The sequence below is a fragment of the Mauremys reevesii genome, linkage group 1 (assembly GCF_016161935.1).
Source record: "Mauremys reevesii isolate NIE-2019 linkage group 1, ASM1616193v1, whole genome shotgun sequence".
In the NCBI taxonomy this organism is placed as follows: domain Eukaryota; kingdom Metazoa; phylum Chordata; order Testudines; family Geoemydidae; genus Mauremys; species Mauremys reevesii.
Window position 1 is genome coordinate 314,865,713 of NC_052623.1, and position 18,508 is coordinate 314,884,220.

Sequence of the window (18,508 nt, forward strand, 5' to 3'; positions counted from 1 at the left end):
TGGTACGGGAACCCAGGCCAGCCCTCTACAGGTTCCAGCTCAGGAGCCCTATTTTCTGCAGCCAAGGTCTACATTATACTATGCCTGGCTGCATTCCCCGATCCTTTTCTACCTTTCTGGCTCTCCACCCTCGCTGGGTTTGCCAGCCACACAACTCCCTCCTCCCAGGGAGTAACTGTAGGCTCCTTGCCTCTATAGCCCTAAACACACCTCCCTTCTCTCAGGGAGCGACTGCAGACTACTTCCCTGCAGTCCCTTTTGGCTGTCAGCTCCTAGGCTTTATACAGGCCCTTCCTGTTCCTATCCAGCTGAGCCTTGTCTCTAATTAATTCTTTCCCTCTGGCTCCTTTTTCAGGTGCAGCCTAGGCAGTTGATTGTCCAACCTTACCACCTTAACCCTCTCAGGCCTTGTGTGGTGTAGACACCCCATCACAGGTTGTAAGGCAACAATGCTGAAAGTTATGCATTTCTTCCCAGAATATATTTTAAAGGAGATAACTATAAAATCAGCCATTTAATCCTTCTAAATTCATACAGATACAATATACACAAACAAGACCGACAGACAAACATGGAGCAGTACAAAAGTTTTATTGACATGAGTTTGGGATGGCTGCCTTACTCACTGTGGTGAAGTGCTAGGAGTACATTTATGTAACCCTTGCCCCTTCCAAAATTAACTTGAACAGTGCTCTTTTGGAAGGTATGTTGCCCATACCTCTTTTAAAGCAACCTCTTGATAATTCACCAGGTGGCACTGAGGTCTGATCTTAAGAAAGCTATGTATCCTCCTCTTCTGACTAGATAATAAGGTACCAAGACAGTGATTGTATCCACATTATTACTATTGACAAGTATAAATTGTGGCCACCATAAAGAGGGTGGGTAGATGGAATATTTCCTTCACATATACACAGTTCCTCTAATGGGAAAGTAATTTAAGTCTGTAATGAAATAAAAAATATTTCAGGTTAACTGCAATTCAAATGTTATTTCACAGCAACTACATAGTAAATCCACTATAAAAATTGGTAATTACATGGTAATTCATGTTATTGCTGATACATTATCTCTGGACAACCATGTAATTAAACTTGTGCTGTAATTCTTTCAATAAGATCTGTTTTGGTAAAACATCATTTCCTAGATTCATTTTTTAAAATGCTATTGAAAGAGTAAAAAAGTTTTACATCATACATTAAGAACTCAATTATTAGAGGAGCAAATTTTCAACCATCCCGAAGAGTGGGAAGTTGTGTGAAATAACTGATTTATTGCATTATGTCTCTCTCTTTTCTTTTTTAAAGATAGGAGTTATAATGCAAACTCATAACAGTTCCAACACATGAAGCCTACAATAAGCAAGAGAGAAACAAAAGCACATTTCAGCAGGCAGACTATGGGGTAATCAAAATATTTAATATGGCTTGTAGCTGAAAGTAATTGATCTATGTTTCCAATCATTTTAATTATTGCCACATTCCATTCACTTTTCATTAAGTGAAGATAAAAACATGTTCAGTCTTTAAAAGGCATGTACATTAGCTTTAAGCCAGTACTGAACATATTGTGCAACTCATCTGTATGCAACACATGAATTTCATAGAATATATTTATATACTGTATATATATATACACACACACACACACACACACACACACGCACGCGCACACACACACACAATTTTCTGTGGTGATACCCCTGAATAAAATCATTTAAGCAATAGTAATTTCCATATTAGAAAACCCATTTATGAGGTTGGCATAACTTCTCACTACTAAGTTTAAATCAATATAATTTCCAGATTAAAGCAATAAAATATTTTCATTATGAACATCTTATTTACATACAAATTAAACTGTGGTCCCGTACACACATTACATTACAAGGAAACCATTTTAATTTAAAAAAATTATTTACATATTTGAGTTATTTGTTGTTTAATACAGAGATTATGTGAACACTGAAAACTGTATGCTAGGCAGATTTATTAGATTTTTCTATTTGTATTTTTTTGTGCAAATTCCAAATCTTTTCTTTTGAGTTAGCATCATCTGCCTCTATTTGCCTTGTATTACTGCTGCTGCTTTTTTGCGTACTGAGAAGGCTGGGTGACTTTACTTCTGGGAATAGGAAGAAAAGATTTAACTCTTGAAACACCCAACTCAGTCTTTGATTTACTGTTGGCGCATTCCACAGTGCGATTGCTGCTGAGAGGACGGATCCCATCCTGTGAATAAAATAAAGCATCTTTTTAGCATAAGCACATCCATTGTAAGAACCAAGAACACCAAAAATGAGCAAACCAGTGATTGTCTACTGTTTACAACATCTTGCACCTTTTGGAAGCCTGATAGCCACAGGAAAAGGATAAATGTTCAGGTCCTGGTGAACAGTTTTAGCTTTCTTAACCAGTTAGAAACCAATATTCTAATAGAAGTTGCTTTTGTAAAAAAAAGCTAACAGGGCATTTCTTCAGTAAAAACTTCTTAACATATCACACAAGGACAATGGTAGTGCTCTGCATTGTCACTGAGAAGCCCTAAATGTTATTCTTATTCTCCAAATCCCAATCGCTGGACGAGCAGGGATTAGAAACACTATGGAGGTAATATATTCTCTTTCCTTCATTAAGTAGAGGAGCCCCTGTGGAAGGATAACAGCTGTAAACTGGGTTGGGGAGATGCATGTTTAAATCAGGGAGACAGCAGGAGATCTCTTGGATGATAAACACAAGATTCAGTATTAGGGCTGGAATAAAATAATCCACAGACACATTAATTTTTACCCCATCACAGCAACAATAGTAAATGGAGCTAAGGTTGAAGTGACATTTCCATTTTAAAACTTCTGCTTTCAGTTGCTCGTTTTCTTATAAAATGATTTTGAAATGTCTTGTGCTTGGCTGCAGCCTAGCAGCCAGTTTATCTGGAAGGTTTTATAAAAAATGTCCGGCCATTTTTGAAGTACTATATTTTAATGTGGAAAGGAACACGTGAGGATTGGTTCTAAACTCTTACTCCCTAATACTGACTATTCCAGATTCTAAGCTGATTTCAGAGGAACTAGGCAAAATTATACCAGCTGATGATTGGTACTGCTCTTCTTACTTTTCCTCTCTCTCTCTTCCTCTGAACAAGAAAGGTTCCCTGGACTATATGGACCATTTCTTCCTCCTCTCATCCCCAGAAGCTCAGCAGTCCAATTAACAGAGGTTTGCAGCACCACTGGCACTTTTAAGTTACGTTCTTTTTAAATCTAAATTTAAAACATTGAATAAGCACTACTTTAGTGTGAACAATAAGCAGAGAGGTAGGTGTGTATGAAGACCCTCAAACTGCTGCTGGAAGGACACCATCCTACTTTGTGGACTGTTTTAAAATTCACTATCTGCCATACTGGCTCTTCTTCAAAACCGTCTTCACTAGCCACTCAGTATTTCAAAGCATCTAAAACCTTTAACTGGCCTTTCAAAATTCTAATCAAGTACATGTGTTGTGCTAGTAAAATACCACCTGACGTTTTTGTGCCCGTCATAAGATTCAGTAGTTTTGTAAATCTATCCAGTCAGCTGATTTGTTGCTGAGAGCTTCTTCTCCTTTGTTGGAAAAAAAAACCAACCCACATAATGAGCCAATCATCATCTTTGCAATTCATACTGCAGCTTCTTTCTTTTGTAATGTAATGTCAGGGTAGCAGTGTTATTTAAAAGTGTGGTGTAGTCATGCTACAATTCTATGAGCAGGTCTACACTACAGAGGGAATTGACGCTCTGAGATCAATCCACCTGCAGTCAATTTAGCAGGTCTAGTAAAGGACCGGCCAAATTGACTGCAGATCACTCTCCAGTCAACCCCTGTACTCTGCCCCCGACGAGAAGAGTAAGATAAGTCGATGGGAGATTTTCTCGGTGTAGACCTTGCGGTAACTCGATCTACGGTACGTCGACTCCAGCTACGTTATTCTCTCTCTCTCACACACACACACGGCACAGAGGGTAGTTGCTTAGCATGCAGCATAGGCCAAATCAGTTCCCCTCCAAAATATGTCTTATCACCACAGAAATGAAGTGAGGATAGTGATATTATCCCTGTTATGAAAGCAGTTTTCTTACTGCTCCTTTCTACTCATATAGTAGCTGATTTGCTGTGGCAGAAACTGCATTGAGCAGAAGGATGAAATAGCCCTAGGCATTAGAGGCACTGGGGATATCCATCTGTCTTCAGTATTGCTGCAGAACAGATGGTACTTTTAAAAACCTGTTTGCAGATTCCTAATTTGGAGACTGAGACCAGCTAATACTTGATTCTAACTTCCCATGAGAAGAAGAAGATTGCTAGACACTGCTGGGATTTATATGGTAGGGCCGAAGGACAGGATATACATTTCTCTTCCATCTTTTCCAGGAAACAAGTACTGCCTGTGCAAAGGAAATGTACAGAGGAAGGGAAAATGCATGTTCTGCCCAACCTTAACATACTGCACTCACACCATACCACTGGTCAAAAAGTAAAATACAGATATTTCCAAAACAGCACCTTGGAATGAATCTAATTCTTATAATTTTTGTTTCCAATTTATCAACAAGATAATTAACTGAGCTTATATAGTTATTACAAACCATGCTATAATATAGTTTTGAAAGCAAAAAAACAACATGCTAACTAATAAAACAAAACATGTAGCCAGATATTAAAATTCATAATATTAGCACAAATGCAGTCAGCTATGTTTTTGAACCATGCAGATATCAAATCACTGCCATATGGGGTTAGGAACTTCTTTGCTTAAATAACAAAAGAATATCAATACAGTAGGTAATCCTTCTTTGTTAAAAGAAAAACACTCTAAAGAAGTACAGTACCAAACTTTCATCTACCTTCAAAACTGTAGTGGGAACTGATCTCCAGATTTTAAATAAAAATCTGGAATATACTCAGTGACATTTTAAATATTTAAGGTAACTGCCAATAGGCCAATAAAAATACAGTAAGTGTTATAATAGAGAGGTGACAAGATAATTCATAAGAGCAATAACTCAAGAGTGCATGGTGTAGCTGGACAGCTGTATTTCATAAGGCATCAAAGCAATTAGCTTCATTGCACAACTCTTCATTAAAATCTGCTGTTATGTTTATGGCACGCATGCTAACTCATCTACATATCAATACAGAACAGGGGACTTAAATTTAAACCCTATAAAATAACAGAACAGAGAACATTTAATGAACCTACAGAGCTCCATTTATAACTTATTCTCTCATTAAAAAGGTGTGTTATTGTGACGGGCTGGATCACAGAAACCCCCCTGGGAGCTGCCAACCGATGTGCCAAGACTACTTCTATCCCTGTTTTCCCTGCCAGCTCAGGACTTCAGCACCCTGTCTTGCTGAGCCAGACACTCTTGTCTACGTCAACAAAGACCCAGAATCTGAATTACCTGCCTCAAAGCTGCAGGTTTACCTGAAAACAGCTCACAGAAGTGTGCTTGTCTTTAGCACCCAGATGCCCAACTCCCAATGGGGTCTAAACCCAAATAAATCCGTTTTACCCTGTATAAAGCTTATGCAGGGTAAACTCAAATTGTTTGCCCTCTATAACACTGATAGAGAGATATGCACAGCTGTTTGCTCCCCCAGGTATTAATACATACTCTGAGTTAATTAATAAGTAAAAAGTGATTTTATTAAATACAGAAAGTAGGATTTAAGTGGTTCCAAGTAGTAACAGACAAAACAAAGTAAGTTACTAAGCAAAATAAAATAAAATGCGCAAATCTATGTCTAATCAAACTAAATACAGATAGGATCCTCACCAGTTCCAGAATGCTCCCTTTTACAGGCTAATCTCCTTTTAGCCTGGGTCCAGCAATCGCTCACACACCCCACCTGTGGTTACTGTCCTTTGTTCCAGTTTCCTTTAAGTATCCTGGGGGAATGGAGAGGCTTCTTCTTTAGCCAGTTGAAGACAAAATGGAGGGGTCTCCCAGGGGTTTAAATAGACTCTCTCTTGTGGGTGGAGATCCCCTCCTCACCCTGTGTAGAATCCAGTCACAAAATGGAGATTTGGAATCACATGGGCAAGTCACATGCCCATGCACGACTCAGGACTTGCAGGCAGCAGTCATTACCCACATGCTACCTTGAATGTCCTCAGGTAGACTTCTTATGTGGATCAGGGCCGCTCGGGGGCAAGTGGGGCAATTTGCCCCAGGCCCTGGGCCCTGCAAGGGCCCCCAGGAGCATGGCTGAGGCTCCCTCCCTGGTCCCATCTCCTCCCCTCCCCTCTCCCAGAGCCTCAGCCCATCCAGCAGTGTCCCGGACAGCTGCAGCGTGGCTCCGGCGGGGCCCCTGAGCCCTGCCCTGCTCAGAGCCACGTGGTGAGGGGGCGGAGGGAGCTGAGCTCAGCGTGGAGCTCCCAGCCCCGGCCCCTGACCACTTGGCTCTAAGCGGGGCAGAGCTCAGGCCCCGCCGGAGCCACGCTGCAGCTGTCAAGCGAAGCTCCTGGATGCGCTGAGGCTCCGGGTGAGAGGGGAGCCAGGGGTAAGGGGCCAGGGCTGGGGGGGTTGGCTAAGGGACAGGGAGTCCTGGGGACAGGGAGGGGGGCAGAGGTTGGGGGGCGGTCAGGGGACAGGGAACGGGAGGGTTGGATTGTGGGCATTTCAGGGTCTGTCAGGACTCAGTGGGGACGTGAATAGGGGTCAGGGCAGTCAGGGGACAGGGAGCAGGGGTGGGGTGGTAGTGGAGGGTCTCTGGGGGACGGTGAGGGGGCAAGGAGCAGGATGGGTCGGGGATTCTGAGGGAGGCAGGCAGTCGGGGGGCAGGAAGTGGGTGGGGGTCGGATAGGGGGCAGGGCTAGGCTGTTTGGGAGGCACAGTCTTCCCTACTCTAAAGCTCATTCAGCAGTTTGAGGCTTGCAGAAGAGCCAAGCTGTTAGCTTTTCCATTAGGGCTACCATCCCTTTCACTTCTCAAATGCCAAATTACAGTCTATATTTAATTTCAGTGCCATAGGGAGATTCATGTTAGGGGAGAGTAGCTTCATTTAAAATTAGCCACTGGGGGAGGGATCACATGAGAAGAGCCATATCCTACACCACCTACCTCCTTCCCAACCCTACCAAGGGAGACCCGCCCCCCCCCTACATTTCCAGAGGGGTTAATTCAGTGGTTCTCAAACTTTTGTACTGGTGACCCCTTTCACATAGCAAACCTGTGAGTGTGACCCCCCCTTATAAATTAAAAACACTTTTTTATACATTTAACACTATTATAAATGCTGAAGGCAAAGCAGGGTTTGAGGTGGAGGCTGACAGCTCACAGCCCCCAGTAATAACCTCGTGACCCCCTGAGGGGTCCTGACCCCCAGTTTGAGAACCTCTGGGGTAATTTAACTTTAACACCCTATGTCCATTCACATGCATGTGCTATTTTGAGCATTTCAGTTTTGACAACATAGGCTCATCCCAGATTTGGAACAAGCTCAAATGCTCAGTTCGTGGAGTATGTACATAAGCTATACTAAAGACAAACCCACAGTAACCGTCTCCAGTTTGTGAGGGACCCCATGGAGCCAGTCTCTAGGAAACAAGTAAATGCATGGAGATTAAGTCCATTAATGGCTATTAGCCAGGATGGGTAAGGAATGGTGTCCCTAGCCTCTTTTTCTCAGAGAGTGGAGATGGACGGCAGGAGTGAGATCACTTGATCATTACCTGTTAGGTTTACTCCCTCTGGGGCACTTGGCATTGGCCATTGTCAGTAGACAGGATACTGGGCTGGATGGACCTGTGGTTTGACCCAGTATGGCTGTTCTTATATTCTAACCTAAATGAACCCAAAGTTATGGAGACAGATATGAGTCAAGGAAGCCAGCAGAGTATCAGAAACCTGGAAAAATCTCTGACCGGATGGGCTCAGGCGTTTGGTCACAAGCTGAGGTGGTTCAAAAAGCTTTGGATTTTTTTTTTAAGCAGAATTTTTTTATTGTTTCTTTAAACAATCAAACACAGCAAGCAGCAGATATTTGGCCACACACTTCTGAAACCCCAAACCATATTCAGGTTATGGCAGACTAATTTCAGCTTTTCAATTAAAAAAAACACAACAAATTTTGAAGGAAATCAGATGTTGTCCGTGATTTTTTTCTGCTTTTTAAAAACCCCTAATTTTCGATCCAGAAACAGTTTTGACGGCACATATTTGTCCAACCCTTTTAATGAACTTTAGTGCCTTTTAGCACTAGCTGATGCTGAGAACCAGTGAGACCTTGTAAAGAAGTTTTCTCAAAACTGGATTTGTGCCGAGATGCAGAAGGTTTATTTTTCCCAGGGCCGCCCATGCAGGGGGAGCAAGTGGGGCAATTTGCGCTGGGCCCCACAGGGGCCCCCACGAGAATATAGTATTGTAATTTTTTTTATGGAAGGGGCCCCCGAAATTTCTTTGCCCCAGGCCCCCTGAATCCCCTGGGCGGCCCTGATGGGGATTGGAGTCTTCCAAACTCTTTTGTCTGTTAAATGCTTCTTGATTGAGCACATTCCTTTCCCAAGAAGTGACCAAATGTTCTAACTAAGGCTACTTAGAAATCAAGCAATTATACAGCCAATGTTCATAACTTTGAATACACAAATGGTGCCTGCATACAACTAGGATGAACATAACCAGTAGATCATAACCTTTACATAGATATGTTACATGACATATGTAGCAAAACTCTATTCCAGTTATATCATACATACATTTATAAGTACCCCCACCCCATAAAGCCTTATGGGGTACACTGTCACACCCTCCCCCTGAACTTACAGCCAGAGACTTGGACACTGTCCATGGTGGAGGCAGTACCTGTAAAATTTCTGTTTGTCTTTGGTCACACTCCTTTTCAGTACCTTGAAACCATGTGATGTCATTCCTAAGGGTTCTAGCCCGTTTTGGGGTTCCTGGTCCCCGGATGCCTGAAAACAGGTTGGGGTATAGTATTGCTAACAGAATGCAGGCAGCAAGATCTGTTAAAGTGGAAGTGTCTTGGCATTTAGCCACCAATGCGATGAGGGGTGTGCCTCAGTTTCCCTTTCTACACAGCAGCATGGGCCTGTTATGCTTTTGCTGCTTTTTACAGATATGGGCTGAAAAGTAACATGCTGGTGGGGTTGTCTCGTCACCATCCCTAGCATGTACAACAGCTTTTTCCACATCTTTAAAGGGTTTACCACCCCAGTATGAATTCTTTTGTTTTATCCCATAAGTGAATTAGCAAAAGACACAAGGTTAACAGCAAATCTACGGTGGACAGGCTTCGTTCACTCAATTTGACTTGTTTAGCGTCTATTGCATTTTCCCAGTTCTCTGTGCCCTCTGATGGGGTACACTGTCACAGTTATATTATATATATATTATATACTGTTGTAATGAAGTTTAACAGAGACTTGCAGCTAATGAATGAAAGCTAATTCCTAAAACTAATTTATTTTATTTATTTGAACATTTTTAATCACATAGGGCTGAATTCTGCCATCCTTACTCAAGCTGGGCATCAAGATGTGCCAGAGCCCTCACGGTAACAGGTACCAGCTTTCAGACTGGAATTTCCCACATGAGCATAGACTTCAGCGGAAAAAGCATCTTAATTGCTCCAAGAGCTTCTACACTGGCCATCCTAGAGAAACAGCAATGTCTTAGAGCTGGTACTGTGGGCTTCCTGGCAGTCTCACTGAGGACCAGGGGCTTCAACAGAGGCATATCAAGGAGCTGCTGTGTCTCCTAACTTGGCTTCTTGCGCAGAGCCTCCACATCATCTGATGAGCTGGAGCTTGGTATTTCAAGTCCTGAGGAATCAATGCTTGATGGGCGATGGAGTGCTTTGGTGGTGATGTTCACCCACTGGGCTTATGGGAAGTGTAAGAAGAGCTTGCCTTTAGATTTGCTGCTTGAGATCCCACACTTCAGCATCACAGACTTTTTTGTAGCTATCCTTCAGGCTACATGCCCATAGGTGCATGTTCCACTGTTCTGATGTTGGATTTCTGTTTTGCAGCTCAGTGCTCATTTTCTCTGTTGATCTGGTCCTTCTCTCATTTTTCTAGGTCCTTTTTCTCTTCCTTTTGCAAGTATGGGATCAAAAGAGCAAGAAAACCACTCAGCTTGGAGTTCCAGGATATTTATGTGCATCCTGGATACCTGGGGAGACCACATTCCCTGTGTCATATAATTGTCCAAGTGGAAGCCTGCTAGGGCTGTGTCAGTGATGATCATCTTGTCCAGGGAAGAAGGAAGAAACAGACCCCCCCATACATATGTGATGTGGGTCTGTTCATCACTGAAGTCATGACAGTACCTTGGTGGGGACTGTTAGCATGAAGTCCATGGAATGATGGTTTGGTGAGTAATGGACTGGAGCCGCATCTGAATATAGCAAAGGTGGAGTCATGCAAAAAAGGTCACGTGCACATGAAACCATGTGGCCTACGAGGGATAGGCAAGTCCAGGCTGGTAGATAGGATTGCTCACAATGCAAGTTATGATGTTGCTCATTGCCTGGAACATGTCTTTTGGCAAATAGGCCCATGCTGTGACTGAACTGATGTCAGCCCCTATGAAGTCCAGAGACTGTGTGTAGTCTGTGATCGATTTCTCAGTGTCGACGCTGACTCCGAGGGACAAAAGAAGGTTGAACAGCATGGAGGTTGAAGCTTGTGTTTCTTGCCTGGACCATGCAGCTAGAAGCCAATTGTCAAGATATAGAAACATGAGGACCGCCTAAAGTTTGACATAGGCTGCTATGACAGAAAAAAAATTGATAAAGACTCTGGAAGCGGTGGCTATTCTGAAGGGGAGCACACTGTACTGGAAATGGTAGGTGCCCACTGTGAATCTCTGGAAATGTCTGTGAGCTGGATGGACACTGATGTGAAAATAAGTGTCCTTCATATTGAGAGCCATAAACCCCATGCTTTTCTCTAAGGATGGGATAATCACTGCCAGAATGATGATACAAAACTTGAATTTGTGAATGAAGTGACTGAAATGTCGGAGTTCAAGGATTGGTCTCCCCCTGCTTTTCTTCTTGGGTATCAGGAAGTTGAGTAAAACCCCGTTCCCTGATATTCGGTGGGAATGTATTCTACTGCTCCCTGTTGTAATAAAGAGTTCACCTCTTGGGTGAGGATGCTGTAATGAGAGTGGTCCCTGCAAAAGGACAGGAAGGAGGGGTCTTGGAGGAGATAGCATGATAAACTCGATTGTATAGCCATGGTGGATGACGTTCAACATCCATTTGTCCATTGTTATCGCATTCCAAGTGTGGGAAAAGAGGGCTAAACAACTCCCAAAGGTGGTAGGAGGGTTGTGAGGTGATAGACATAGCGGTTGGCAACTCTTGGGGTCACCTCAGAAATACCTCTTGGCTGGAGGTTGCAGCTGTGACGTCAAAGCCTGAAAAGAGGGCCCCAGGAGTCAAGAGTTTTCTGGCATTTCCTCGGGGCTCATCAGGTTTCTGAGGGTAGAATGGGGGCCCCACAGAGTAGGGTGGATGGTGGGTGGTGGAATTTGCATTTTGGAGCAAGAGTGTAGATGCTGAGAGAGTGAAGGATGGCTCTGGAATCCTTGAGGATATGCAGTGATTCCTCTGTCTTCTGGTTAAAAAGATGGGATTCACTGAAAGCGAGAGATCTTCAATAGTGCGCTGTACCTCTCTTGGGAATGGGGCCGGCTCCAGGCACCAGCCAACCAAGCACGTGCTTGGGGCGGCACCTTGGGGCAGGGCGGCGCTCGGGTTTTTGGTTTTTTTAGTTTTTGGTTTGGTGGCGCGGCGATCGGAAGGGGCCTTGCTTCCTACTTTGCAAGCTTCCCCTCAGTTCTATTAATGCATCAAAATAACTCCTGTTAGCTAAGTATACATATAGCCCCCTTTGCTGCACCTCACCAACATTCACTAATTTAAACCCGAACTGAGATTTTACTCCAAAAGGAAAAAGTGCCAGAAACTCCATGAAGTCCACTAGAGACTTCACTATTGCTACTGATTTTATGTGGAACACATTCTGATACTCTGGTGCTAGGCACCAAACAAAACCCTATAGATAGGCAACAGAGATAACAGATGATCTCATAGCATCTCTGTTAGATAGGGAAGCATTATCCCTATTGAACAGACAGGGAGCTGAGACACAGAGATGTTGAGTATCTTGCCCAAAGTCAGTCAGTCACTCTCTTTGTCTCTCTCTCTCTCTCTCTGTCACACACACATACACAGACACACATACACGCACACACACTTACTTCCTGGTAGAGCTAGGAATTCAGTCCAGATCTCCTAAATTCAGTGCCTTTTCTGGCCAAGAATATACCTTCAGTACCACGTAGAATTGTACTTTAATTTTGTGACACTAGGGAGAATTTAACTCTCTCTATGAAAATTGCACTGCTGGGCTTAAGTTAGAAGTTAAAAGGAGAAAGGCTTGTACATCCTCTCTGGAGGAAGGTCTTGTGGTTTACACATAAAATTAATTCAAGGGGGCCTGGATTCCATTCCCAACCCTATCACAGATTTCCTGTGTGGCCTCGGGCAAGTCATTCATTTCAGTTTCTTCATCGCTAAATGGATGATACACTTCACTAGGGGGTGGTAAGACTAAATTGCTGTGCATAAAGTACATTGAAATTCTAGGATGGAAGGTAACATTTATACAAGTAAAGTATTATCAGAGTCTCAGTGTTCCTGCAGAACTCAGTATCATTATGCTACATATTGAATTTTTTAATATAGTAATGTTTTCTCTTTATAGATTTCAAATGGATGTAATCTGAAAAGAATGTAGGTAATTTCCCCCTATGGTTTCTTCAGAAAAATAACTGACATTCAACAAATAAACTTGTGATCATCCAATTATTTTCTGACTTACAACTTTATGCCCTCCAGTAACAAATCAGCAGCTTTTTGGCACCTAAGCCATCACATGTTCAAACTACCCTGTAGTTAATATTGTCTGTTTACATCTGGACTCTTGTTTCCCAAAAGTGGGAGGATCAATTCCAAATGGATTTATTCTTTCTGGTTTTTTTGGTTTCTTATAAGATAGGGTGCCAAGAGAGCAGTGCACTGAAACATACAACAAGTTCAGAAGGAAAGAAGTTAATCCCCATTTAAAAAAAATGCTGATCTATGTCTTGCTTGCTCAGCCTCCTGTACTATAATTGGTTTCAGTTTCTCAAAATTTCCACCATCTGGGAGCTTTCCACTAAATGTCAGGCTGACTCATTTCTAGTTACGGAAGACACTCAGGAGTAATCTGGTTCAAACTGGCATATGCTTTGGTAATCACAAATACAGATGACAAAGCAAACCATATTCAAGCAATTAGTGTCAAGAAGTAACAGGAATTTTGACTACTTCAGTTCATTTAATCATTTTAGCTTGTAAGGCTACTATGAAAATGTTGAATACTAGAAAAGTCCAAATTTCAGAAAAGTTTGATTAAAATAATTGAAATATGACTGACTATGATACTTATCCAGTAGATATCATCATGTAAATATGAAAATCACACATGGGCCAAATGCATATCTGGTTTAATGACCAATGAGTTTGGTGGACACACACCAGGGAAAAATTTAGCCCATGGTGCCTGAAGTATGTTTCCTAAACATTATTAATCATATCGGTTTACCAACTGGTCAGTAAATACCTTGTCTCTCTAATTAAGAGATGTCAAGGCATTTTAATCTTTCTGATTCCCACCAAGAATTCAAACATAGATTTGTAGTGAGCTCTAGAAAATATTCAAAATACTTTGTACACGGGTATTTTTTACACTCTTATGAAACATGCTGTGTATCCCATACCTTTTGTGACACCGATTTACTTGGATTAGTATTGCTTGCTGAAAATATAGGATCAATTTGAGAGCTTCTGAACATAACCAGCTCATCCTTAGAATCAGCAATCTAAAAGAAAAGAAAACAATATTTTGGAAGTCCTTTATATTTCATTTTGAAGATTCTTGGGGTCTATTTTTAATGCACGTTTTACTTTGCATGGGAGATTATGGGAGTTATGTGTAAACTTCAAAAGAAGGATTAATAAATCCTCACTGTATCCAAGAAAAAAAAGGGAGCCAGATTCAATTTAAGTTTACAGAATCATAGAAATGTAGAGCTGGAAGGGACTGCCTGAGACCAACTAGTCCAGGAGGTCTCAAACATGCGGCCCACGGGGCTCTTCTGTACGGCCTGCCAATCTCCCTGCGCCCCCCCCCCCCGCCCCTCTGCCTACCTCCAGGCCAGGGGAAGGCAAACTACAGCAGCCCGTGGGATTGCCCCCGTGGCGCCACGAGCCCTGCGCCGCTCCCTTAAGCGGCTGGCAGCACGACCCTTCGGGCCGGAGGGGAGGGGGGAGGAGGCAGAGGACTCCTGCGTTGCCTCGCTTCAAGGTACTGCCACCCGCAGCTCCAACAGGGAACAGGGAACCGTCGCCAATGGGAGCTTCGTGGGAGGTACCTGGAGGAGCAGCAGCAGAGCCCTGTGCCCACCCCCGCTCCCTGAGGGGCCGTAGTTCCGGCTACTTCCTGGAGCGTTGCGGCGTGGGGCCTGGAGCCTGCCCTGGCCCCGATGTGCACCGCTGCCACCCCGGAGCTGCTCTAGGTAAGCAGCACCAGGTTGGAGCTCGCACCCCGCACGCCTCCTGCACCCCAACTCCCTGCCCTGAGCCCCCTGCCGCATCCCCACCCCTCCTGCACCCCAACTCCCTGCCCTGAGCCCCTTGCCGTACCCCACCCCTCTCCTGCACCCAATTCCCTGTCCTGAGCCCCCTGCCGCATCCCCACCCCTCCTGCACTCAGCTCCCTGCCCTGAGCCCCCTGCCACACCCCGCACTCCTCCTGCACTCCCTGCCCTGAGCCACCTGCTGCACCCTGCACCCGGCCCCCTGCTGCACCCCTCTTGCACCCCACACACCAACTCCCTGCCCTGAGCCCCTGCCACACCCTGCACCCCTCCTGCACCCCCTGGTGACAGGGAAGGGGCAGCGTTGGGGTTGGGACTTTGGGGAAGGGTGTGGAAAGGGGCAGGGAAGGGGTAGGAAGAGGCAGGGCCTCATGGAAGGGGCGGAGTGGGGGCGGGGCCGGGGGCAGTGAGGGTGGGGGTGTCAGTGATGCGGTCCTCAGGCCAATGCACTAGACCTCATGTGGCCCTTGTGATCATTTGAATTTGAGACCCCTGAACTCCCCCGAGGGGAAGGAGGGGGCAGGGCCAAGTATACCTAGGACCACCCTCAACAGCTGTTTGTCTAACTTGTTCTTAAAAACCTCCAATGATGGGGATTTCATAACATCCCTTGATACCCTATTCCAGTGTTTAACTCCCCTTGTAGTTAGAAAGTTATCCTAAGATCTAACCTAGATTTCCCTTGCTGCAGATTAAGTTTGTTTTACCTTCATTGGATATAGATAACAGTTGATGACCATCCTCTTTATAATAGTCCTTAACATATTTTCATACTTATCAGGTCTCTACTCAGCCTTCTTTTCTCATGATGAAACATGGCCAGTTTTTTTAACCTTTCCTCATAGGCCAGGTTTTCTAAAGTTTTTATCAGTTTTGTTGCTCTGCTCTGGATTCTCTCATTTGTCCACATCCTTCTTAAAGCATGGCACCCAAAATCAGACACAGTACTCTAGCTGAGGCTTCACCAGCCCTGAGTAGAGCGAAACAATTACCAATCATGTTTGCCTGTTTTTCAACTGCATCACATTTTTAACTCAGATTCAATTTGTGATCCATTATAACCCCGAGATACTTTTCAACGGTACTACTGCCTAGCCACTTATTACCCATTTTGTAGCTGTGCAGTTGATTTTTTCTTCTTTAGTGTAATACTTTGAATTTCTCTTTATTCAATTTCATCTCTTTAATTTCAGACCAATTTTCTAGTTTATCAAGGTCATTTTGAATTCTAACCTTGTCCTCAAAAGCGCGTGCAACCCCTTCCATCTTGGTGTCATCTGCAAATTTTATAAGCATTCTCTCTGCTGCATTATCCAAGTCATCAATGGAATCCCACTAGATAAATCCTCCCAGTTTGACAATGAGCCATGATTATTCTTTGAATACAGTTTTTCAACCATTTGGGCTCCACTTTATAGTAATTTAATCTAGACAATATTTCCCTAGTTTGCTTTTGAGAACATCATGTAAGTACAGTGTCAAAAACGTTACTAAATTCAAAATAAATCATGTCTACTTCTTTCCCCCTATACACTAGCCAGTAGCCCTGTCAAAGAAGGAAATTGGGCTGGGTCAACATGATTTGTCCTTTGATAAAGCCACATTGGCTATTACTTATCACCCTGTTATACTCTAGATACTGGCAAAATTATTAAACAATCAATTTGTAAGAATCTTTCCAGTTATCGCAGTTAGGCTGACTGACTGGTCTATAATTCCCAGATCCTCTTTGTTCCCCCTTTTTTTTTTTAAAGATAGATACTATATATGTTTGCCATTCTTCAGTCCTCTAGGACCTCACCCATCCTTCATGAGTTCGTGAAGTTACTTGCTAATGGTTCCAAGATTGCTTCAGTCCTAGGGTGAATTTCATCAGGCTCTGCCAACTTTAATACATCTAATTTCTTTAAATATTCTTCATCTTGTCTTTCCCTATTTTGGCTAGGAAGAACAGGGTCAATGACACCAGCTGCCATTCCCTAAGCCATGCCTTTTAGAATTGCCACAACCAGTAAATACATTTTAAAAATGTTAAACCCTGTCTACACAAGTGTTTAAAAATATTAGTTAAAATGAGTTAGCTAACATGCTTTTAAACCATCTATTTTCCCTAGTTCAGACATGGCCTTGGCGTGAATCCCTGCTGAGATGCCAAGGGATTAGCTGGCGCAGCTTCAGTGCATCTGGCTCATAGCATACAGCTGCTAAAACCTAACTTCACAGGGAACTAAATAAAACAGGATTACAAAGCTTCCCACCACAATTATTTCTTGATTAAAAGTTTGTTGGTATCTAAGATCACACAGAATGTGCAATAAAACAAAATTGCTGGAAAGGTTTAAACAACAAGGGAATTGTTTACGGAGATCCTTGAGGGTATAATTAGGTATAATGGGATTATGGTAAGCAAAGTAAGTGTACAATGTGCATCAGAAAAGCTTTATATTCCTATTAGATGATGAAATAGTCTACCAATGGAAGTAGTGAAAACACAACTGATTCAATCACGTAAAATTAGGCTGGTGAAAGCAATAGAAAATATGATGTGGAGAACAATAATGCATTGAAGCAGATTATCTGATAGCACTTTAGCTTCTCTAACAATTACGAATTTTAGCATCCACTGCAAATTCCTGAGTGTATTACATGACATTTAAGGTTAAACTTTTAAAAAAATAAAATAAATCATAATAAAATCTATCACACATATAATATATTAGTCTATTTTAGCACATCTCCAGTTAATAAAAAATATTTTAAAATCTAAGATCTATTATGGATTAAACAACTACATATGATTATGATGTAAATTATTTAAACCGCAGTGTTACCTTGCTTATATCAGACTCTGATTTGCTGGAACACATACTTTGAAGTTCCTGCACAAGATCTACTTCATCATCAGAACCAAGGGACAGCCTTTGCTCCAGATTTAACACTTTTAGCTGCTCATTCTCTGAAGAGCTATGAAAATAAAACAAGAGACAGGACAACTGAAAGTGGGCTATGACACATAATATATTTATACACACACACACACACACACACACACGACACTGGGAAATGGTATCATCCTTTCACAAAGATCGTATAACTACACTGTCCATTCAGTAATGCCTCTACTTTAGGATGTACCAACAAACGGAATGGAAATAGTATCCAGTTTAGGCATCAGTAGTTGTCAGTCTTTAATTTTGTTGCTTCATAATAGACCCTCTTCTACCCAATTTATTTTACTCTCTCCATTGTTTCAGCAAAAGATGCTTCTGTGTGACAAGTACAAGTGCCATTCGGCAGGAGAGTTCTTCTTTCTTTTGCTTACACCAATTCAACACTACAGCTATCCTCCCACACTCTTTTTTTGGAACTATTCCCAACTATTTAAACTAAAAGGAGCCACTGCTAGAAGCACAAGGGATTCTGTGCTCTGCAAAGATGTGAATTTCAGATCTGGAGTTGTCTCTTGCATATGGTAGCACAAAATGCAGTCCCCTTGGACCATTTGCTCAGTAGCTACTTAAAGATATTCCATATCATTTAGACTAAAATGCACATATTATACAAACTTCAGATTTCCATTCAGTAGGCTGAAATAGCCAGAGGGTCTTCTTTGTACACCTCTGGATGAAAAGACAGCCTTCTGCTTTTTATAAGCCAAATTAAGAGGAGTTTTATATAATATTCCCCAAGTCCTAGAAAATTCTAATAATAAATAAAGGAACATACTCTGTGGCAAGGTTTGAGCTACTGAAATAGGTTCTAAATTATAATTAAAGGCCTCCAAACCCGCC

At 42.6% G+C, this 18,508-nt stretch overlaps 1 protein-coding gene across 1 annotated transcript in view; it reads right to left on the bottom strand.

Moving 5' to 3' along the window:
* Window positions 1–578: 578 nt before the first annotated feature.
* The window catches only part of CTTNBP2 (cortactin binding protein 2), a 184,206-nt gene continuing 166,276 nt past the window's right edge, over window positions 579–18,508 (bottom strand). The window contains 4 exon segments of the mRNA XM_039508739.1: window positions 579–2,090; window positions 2,092–2,231; window positions 13,839–13,940; window positions 17,549–17,681. Of these exon segments, the coding sequence (XP_039364673.1) occupies window positions 1,979–2,090; window positions 2,092–2,231; window positions 13,839–13,940; window positions 17,549–17,681 (487 nt within the window). The 3' untranslated portion in view covers window positions 579–1,978.